Here is an 8,483-nt window from a genome sequence, read left to right on the forward strand (position 1 = left end):
CGTGCATATACATGGGGCAGACAGACAGATGCGCGAGCATCATCCCATGTGCATATACATGGGGCGGACAGACAGATACGCGAGCATCATCCCATGTGCATATACATGGGGCGGAGAGACAGATGCGCGAGCATTATCCCATGTGCATATGCATGGGGCGGACAGACAGATGCGCGAGCATCATCCCATGTGCATATACATGGGGCGGACAGACAGATGTGCAGTATGCGGCGGTTTCAAACTGAACAGAGCGAAAGAAATCCCCCTCTCCTGCCTTTTTCGTATTTGTCGCTTCATTAACTAAGCTTCTATATAAAGCCCATTACGTTTTGGAAATAAAACCAATCCACGCTATAAAATAAGAATGCGCTCGGTTTATAAAGAAAGCAACACATTGAACATGGGTCTCCTGTTATATAGTATACAGTATAACATGAGTGTTCATCAGAAAGTCTGTGGCCTAACATTGACAGGTAAAAATGGTTTATTTGATGTCATAGGTGACCGTTGATTCAAGGCTATGGACATATTGATCATCCCTTGTACATGTATGCGTTTTTACATGATATATCGTGGAAGCGCACAGCCGGCCCATCCTTTTCCATTTTGTTATATGAAGTGCATGATTTTATAAGCTCGTAGAATAAATATTTATCTATGCCGTTAAGTCAAAACTTCAATGGTGCCGCCTTCATAGTAACCAACAAAGAATCCCATGCAGGACACTTCCCTTTTTGTAGTTCTTGGTCAGAAAAGGTCTGCATTCCTATTTCTATATTTCTATCTGTCTGTCTGTCTCTGTCTCTGTCTCTGTCTCTCTCTCTCTCTGTCTCTGTCTCTGTCTCTGTCTCTGTCTCTCTCTCTCACTCTCTCTTTCTCTCCCCCACTCTCTCTTTCTCTCCCCCACTCTCTCTTTCTCTCCCCCACTCTCTCTTTCTCTCCCCCACTCTCTCTTTCTCTCCCCCACTCTCTCTTTCTCTCCCCCACTCTCTCTTTCTCTCCCCCACTCTCTCTTTCTCTCCCCCACTCTCTCTTTCTCTCCCCCACTCTCTCTTTCTCTCCCCCACTCTCTCTTTCTCTCCCCCACTCTCTCTTTCTCTCCCCCACTCTCTCTTTCTCCCCCCCCCTCTCATGTCATACACATGCAGTATAGATTGCACCGAAGATCATTAACAAAGAAAACAGCATTCCACCAGTTTATCAAGTCACAGTTAATGAAAACCCTTAGAACTGCAGTTGGTAGTGAGATAGTTCGCCCCAAAACGCCATTTTTAATAGCTCTTTTCGAACACCGTGCACGATTTATATATTCCATTGGAAGGAAACATTGCATGAAATTCACACTTATTGCAACGTTCTCATGCGCTTTTCCAGGCGCAAGTGCAGCTATGCGGCCAACTAACAACTTTCTCACTATATGTACGCATATGTGTTAACTTGACAGTGAGCCTTGCTTTTGGTGGCAACAAGAGAGGGACAAGATGCAGAGAAATGCCGAGGAGTCAAGGCGCTTGATCGGTGTGAATCTAATGCAATTGACCAGTCAAGGGTTGGGGTAATGTGGAGGTCATGCTTGCACTGCAATCTCCAACACCAACCTCCAACATGACGGAGCCTCATATACTGCGACCTCCTCCAACATTTGGCCTCCAACCCCCAAAACGTTACTTACAGAAATGGAGATCAATGTATCTCCAAAAAAAAAATGGAGGGCCACAATTACCATGAGTCATGAGATAATTTCAACAAAAATGGTGCAATATGTCAGTTCTAACATTTTCATAAGCAAGAGAATGCAGACTGGAGGCACATGTACACACCCACACACACACACACACACACACACACACACACACACACACACACACCCCCATCCCTAACACACACACACACACACGCACACACGCACACACATCCCACACACACACACACACACACACACACACACACACACACACACACACACACACACACACACACACACACACACACTTTATTTTGAGTTTTTCTCCCACCATTCATCTCTCGATGAGAATTCCCTCTCCAGAGACAGTGAGGTTTGTTTCTATTTGAAAGACATTCGATGCAGATCTCAGACCTGTGCTCTTGAATCATTCAGCGAGCCGGAGAAATTTGATGAACTATTATTGTGCTCCTCGAGGTCTTCCTCGGGACAAGAACGACCTCAGTGTTCATGGGACCACTTAATCTGTACTAAGCTAGACAATTAAACAAGCCAATGAATGCTGCTTGGAAGCTTGTATCATCATCTTCTTTGCTCCAATTCCGTATTTGCTCCAGCTGCAAAGATAAAGGTCTTGCCTGTGTCACTGCAAGCTTCGTTGGCGCGAACGTCTCACGCCTCAATGCGCACCTCCCCTGCCCTTCCGTGACGAATCCCCCCCTCAACTCTCCCCTCCAGCTCCGTCTCTCCCATTGGTCCTGAGAGCGACGAGGCGGCTCTTCAAAGGCGCAATGAAGTACATGTGGTCCTCCGGAGGGGCGGATCGGCTCACGCGTGCCCGTGCGCGTCCTCAGAGGCGCCACGTTATATAAGCATTGTGGAGACGCTCGGAGAGCGCATGACGCTCATGGCCGCGGCCCGCCCGGGGGTGAGTCCCGTCCGGTCCCTTCGCTGCCACGAGGCGTGAATGCGTCCGCGTACTAGCACAGGAAAGGAGACTGATAGGACTTCGGACAGCAGGTAAAAGTGGCCCCGCTCACCAATGTCTGCGTCGTCTTTATCCGTATGTCTCGCGAGCAGTAAAGTGTATAAATATTTCAAGTGGTTTGGAAAGAAAGTCGTTTACATGTTCGTAAAGGCACTCGAGTGTACGTGTCTGTTATTGGGTCGATGTGCAGAAAACATTCTTCTAGAAAAGCTCGAGAGCATTTGAGTGTTGAGGATATTTCTTGTGTATTTGGCGCTCATCTGTTGAGCATATATGTGCAAAGTGCAATGGCTGACGAAATATATATGGCTGGAAAGATGGCCTAGAGGTATGCAAAATCACCTGTAAGCCATGTAGCTTGGGTTCAAATCTTGGCCTAGCTAGAAACCGTCATCCCGGTGTATCCCAGGCATTCATCAATGTGTGCTCCATCCTCCGGATGGACATTACACTGGATGTCACATCTGCCGGCATTAGTCGGTAGATGTTAAAGATCTCATGGCATCCTTTGCAGAGGGTAGAAGACCTATTGCCGGACCAAATTCTTAAATTCCTGCACTAACTACTGCTGCGAAGGCAATGGAAAACTACTCATTATAACCCTTGCTAATAAACTGCTTCGGCAGCAACAATGCTCTGTAACGGAGTATGGCACATCAGTATATATATATATATATATATATATATATATATATATATCCTACAGGAAGGTGCATAGCTTTGAACTGTCTAGTCTGGGACTCTGGGTTGGATCCCTGAGCCGACTTTAAATTGTTGGATTGGTGCTTCAAAGACAATGCATTGCATGACAGAGTGCGCACATCCCTCCGATGGACGTTGAACTGGGCGCTCCATCTAATAGCATTAGGGTGGACATTCAAGATCCCTTGGTATTTTTTGCAAAGAGTTGGTGAGTTGTCATCGGTGCCCTGAACAAATTACAAATTCCTACCCAAATCAGCTTTAGTCGAATAATAGCCCTGCCCAGCCGATTCGTGAAAAACGTGGGTCAAACCACCAGCTCGGCAAACCAGACAAGAAGGTGCAATGATCAATTGTACCTGTTAAAAAAATTGGAGATGTATTTTTTATGTATTCCCGCGCTATGTTCAACTTTTAGTGTGAGTTTGCTAGCGAATAAAACACATAAGATTGACACGAGTCTTTCATGAACCGACTGGCTCGGCTGAATGTTCGACTGGAGTTGATTTGCGCAGGAATTTGTAATTTGTTCAGGGTATCACTGATAACTCGTCTACACTTTGCAAAAAAACTCTGTATGATCTGTAACGTCCACCTGAAACTCATAATGGCACAAATGGTCCCCAGATTAACGTCCATCCGCGGGATGACACATGCATTGATGGAACACCATGCTGTTGGTGTACCAGGGTTACTAGTTTACTAGCATCAGGACTCCGCCCTCCGGATTGGAGTACCCATCTCAGCCCACCTAGCTTCGGTGGGCAATTTAAAGTGGTGATATTTCCACAAAGGCTTATGTTTTCTGGGACATACTGCACATCTGGAAAAAAATTGTCATGTACTGTAAACACATATGGCCTTGCTGGACAACACTAAAAGGTTTTTGCACAATTAAATGCCAAAAAATTGTTAAATTTACATTTTACCCCTTTTGAGTCTGGGACACTGTAAGCCTGAAAATGAATTTTGTAACATATTATAACCATATTTTGCCTTGCTGGATCACAATGTAAAGTTTTTGTGTAAAGTGATACCTTTGAGTAATCCTGCGTTGGACATACATGCGTGCGTGTGTGTATATGTGTATATATATATATATATATATATATATATATATATATATATATATATATATATATATATATAAATAGTAAGGGCACTATCGGCATGAAACGAGGGGGCAGTAGTGTAGAAATTAGTTTGTGATGAGGATGCAGTAATGTGTAATTGACTGAGTTTGCACCACGTGTTGCATGGGATGTATGATGGTCACAACTTTGCACATGACAAAATAATTATTATCTTGTATGTTGCTGGTTAATCACAAACACACATCAGTATAGATGCATGAGCAAACCTGTCTCTTCTCCCTTGCACCCTAATCTGACCCTGGCCTCAGGGGGACAGCGGTCTCTGGAGTACTCCACTGGCCATGCTGGCTGCAACTTGCAACAAAATCGGTGGCGCTCGCTCGTTGTCTCCACTCAGCCCGAATTCCGGTCCTGCCAAGGGTGGGTTCCACCCGTGGAAACGACCAGGGTCCATTGCTAGCATCGCAGAGCCTTCAGTCAGTATTGGGCGGGTCAGCTCAGGCGAGCTGGCAGACGCATTTTCTGGAAGCGGCGCCTCCAGCGCCTTCACCCTTGCACCAACTGTAACCACCACAGCTACCCTCGGATCAGGGGCACCCTTTCCAGCAGAATTTGTGTCATACCAAGGCGGAGGCATCGGGGGATGCGTAGCTGGAACGGGTGGAGGAACTCCTGGGGCAGTGCTGAGCTCAGGGGAATCTGTGCAGTCTGCCTTCGTGTCCAAAGTGCACTCCTCAGTGGAAAGTCTACAAGGGATGTATTCCCGGGTCGGAGTTGGACACCCCTATGAGAACTGGCTCAAAGCGAGTGCACACGGGGAAGTAGGTACGAGTCCTGGCTCATGGTGGGATGTGCATGGAGGCTCCAACTGGTTGGACATGCAGAGTTCGGCAACAGGAGGTCTCCAGCCCAGTTTGCATGCCACAGGAAGTCTCCAATCCCCACTGCCTTCCCAGATAAGCTCCTACAATGCCGATTACAGTGGCCTTGGACACTCGGCCTTCGGAGCGGCTGGAATCGCAGCCAGTTCCTCACACTTGCTGCCAACCACGCAACACCTGTTGGCGCAGGACAGCTTTAAGAGCATGCTGCCTGGTTATGCCGATTGCACGACTGCCGCTCTGTCGGCAAGTCCCATGATTGCCGGAGCCCCGGCACTAGCTCCTTCACGCTCCTCTACGCGTCGCTTTCCTGGACGAGCAATCTGCGACTGCCCCAACTGCCAGGAGGCCGAGCGGCTCGGACCCGCTGGAGTGAGTCTCCGACGCAAAGGCCTGCACAACTGCCATATCCCGGGCTGTGGAAAGGTCTACGGGAAGTCTTCGCACCTGAAGGCGCACCTGCGCTGGCACACAGGTGAACGACCCTTCGTGTGCAACTGGCTTTTCTGTGGAAAGCGCTTCACGCGCTCAGACGAGCTTCAGAGGCATTTGCGCACACACACAGGCGAGAAGCGCTTTGCGTGCCCCGTGTGTAACAAGCGTTTCATGCGCAGCGATCACCTGAGCAAGCACGTGAAGACACACAGCGTGCTGGGCGGAGGCAAGACGGGAAGCGAGAGCGACCCAGAAACTAGCAATCCCGAGACGCCGCGCTCGCAGTCGCCCGACATGGGCACAGATGTGGCACCACTGGGGACAGAGCACGGCGTGTTGCCCAGAGCAGATGTGCACGATGCCTGAATATATCCAACAGACATGGATATTGACCAGAAGAGGCACATCGCCCTCCCTGTATGATCTCAACCCTAATTACTTCCCCAAAGTCACAATACATCTCTTATAGATTGCTGTTCTGCCGCCGCTCTTGGAATCATCTTCGGAGAGCGATGGTGACTTCGAGAAAAGATGATGGAAAAGAAAAAAAAAACTCAACTGCGTAACGTTCCTTCCCATTGCATATTACCAGTTATTCCCGTTAGCACCTCTTTGCCCTTCTCAGCCGACCCTAAACCCACACTCCTCCTCTCCGCCACCCCCATTCGTTAACCACCACAGAGGTTCCGGTGAGTTCGTCCGGACTTGGAGGAGAACGGGCCATTTTGCGTGACGCGTATATGTAGAAGTGACGCACACACAAAAAAAAAAGAACCCTGACGATTACAAAGGTTCACTTCATGTCGTTTACGTTTAGTGCTGTACATTAAATATGGCTTTGAATCAATCCCGATTTGATGTAGTTACAATAAGTGCGCACTTTCCAGTTATGAGTGTAAAATATGTTAAAGTTACAAAGCGGTCATACGGGCTCACAGTTATGAAAATGGTGTTGCATTTTATTTAATTGTACGGAAATGTAATGGTTCTGGTGGATTATTAAAGAGACGACGTCGTGCCCATCGCCAGCGTTGTCGAATGGCCGTATTTAAGAGGTTGTTTTGTCTTTTTCGTGGCAGACATGAAATTGCGCTCTCTTGCGCTCTTGGTTTCGCGCTCTTGGTTTCATTCAAACTCGCAGAGCCGTCTCTTCCCGTCGTGCGTTTTTCCCCCACTAGGATCGCCCCGCACGCTGCTGAGCAATTAACAAGGCACGACTTTAGCGCAGAACATCGAACCTTATACTCCCGGCGTGTCAAATCAAAACCCCGGAGAGTACAAGTTTAATTGTCCAAAACTGGCAAACAGAGATTTGCATGTCAAACGCTGAACGCGGTACCCGAGACGCGCCGCACAAAGCGCGGGGGCTTTTCCTCGCCGCGGTTCCCCTTTCAATTAGGGCGCACCCGCTGCGCGCTTTTCACTCGGGGTCAAATGAATGCAAATGGGGACTTGGTAATATACGGCGACCGTGTCGAGCCGACATCTTAATTGCGTGCGTCGAACGGATTGACGCACCGACGCAACGGTGGAGGAGACGTGGCGGCATGAGCATCTCCACAATCTTATCCGGCTACCTGGATAGCCGCTTGATGAAGGGCACCTAGTATGAGCGGAAGAGGTGTCAAAGTAAAGGATATATATATTATATATATATACAGTATAAATATACCGGGCATTGTGATGTCATTGGCAAAGGGTAACTCACGATGTGGTTGCTGCAGTGCAAAGCTGGACTTGTACTTCTGCATTTGCAGAGTTCCGGCAATGTTCATTCGACGTGCGATTGCACATTTTGAGTGAACAGAGATATCGGCGCTTAATTCATAGTTAACGCATTTGGATAATTCGGGAGGTTTGTGGTTGAGAGGAATGCAGAACGTTTTAACAATGACCGTTTGCCTCTGTGTAAACCTTCCTGTGATGTAAACGCAACGGTAATCTGGGAGGTTGTGGTTTGTGAGCAGTAAAATCACTTGGCGGGTTTGGCAGTTAAATGGTTTATAGTTAATAATGGCCACGATCCCGGACGAGCCCAGGTATATCGAACATGACAGGTGCTTCATGATGTACATCCGCGAGGCTTATCGCACTTTAAGAGACTTTAGAGAGAACCGAGAGCTTTTACCAATATGAGCTCTAAGTCCTGAACCAACATAAAAGCGCACCAAACCTCGGAGTTGTGAGAAAGGCATGCGTGATGGCCGCGAATAAAACACAAACCCCCGACAGACCCCGCGTCTATATATATATATATAGCTTCCTTTCGGAATATATATATATATATATATATATATATATATATATATATATATATATATATATATATATATATATATATATATATATATAGCTTCCTTTCGGAATGTATATATATATATATATATATATATATATATATATATATATATATAGCTTCCTTTCGGAATTTATATATGTATGTATATATATATATATATAGCTTCCTTTCGGAATTTATATATGTATGTATATATATATATATATGTATGTATATGTATATATATATATATATATATATATATATATATATATATATATATATATATATATATGTATATATATATATATATATATATATATATATATATATAGCTTGCTTTCGGAATTTATATATGTATATGTATATATATATATATATATATATATATATATATATATATATATATATATATATATAT

The 8,483-nt window shown here is 45.9% G+C and overlaps 1 protein-coding gene across 3 annotated transcripts in view; it reads left to right on the forward strand.

Moving 5' to 3' along the window:
- Positions 1-6,834, forward strand: part of LOC137419406 (transcription factor Sp9-like) — a 7,763-nt gene extending 929 nt beyond the window's left edge. The window contains exons 1-2 of one of the 3 annotated variants that reach the window (XM_068105475.2): positions 2,548-2,704; positions 4,777-6,834. In XM_068105475.2, the coding sequence (XP_067961576.2) occupies positions 4,810-6,150 (1,341 nt within the window). In that variant the 5' untranslated portion in view covers positions 2,548-2,704; positions 4,777-4,809 and the 3' untranslated portion in view covers positions 6,151-6,834. Of the gene's footprint in view, positions 1-2,547; positions 2,705-4,776 lie in introns of those variants that run through there. The other 2 variants (XM_068105474.2, XM_068105476.2) reach the window with 2 other exon arrangements.
- Positions 6,835-8,483: the final 1,649 nt, after the last annotated feature.

Source organism: Myxine glutinosa, chromosome 1, assembly GCF_964187855.1.
Source record: "Myxine glutinosa chromosome 1, kmMyxGlut1.1, whole genome shotgun sequence".
Lineage (NCBI taxonomy): Eukaryota > Metazoa > Chordata > Myxini > Myxiniformes > Myxinidae > Myxine > Myxine glutinosa.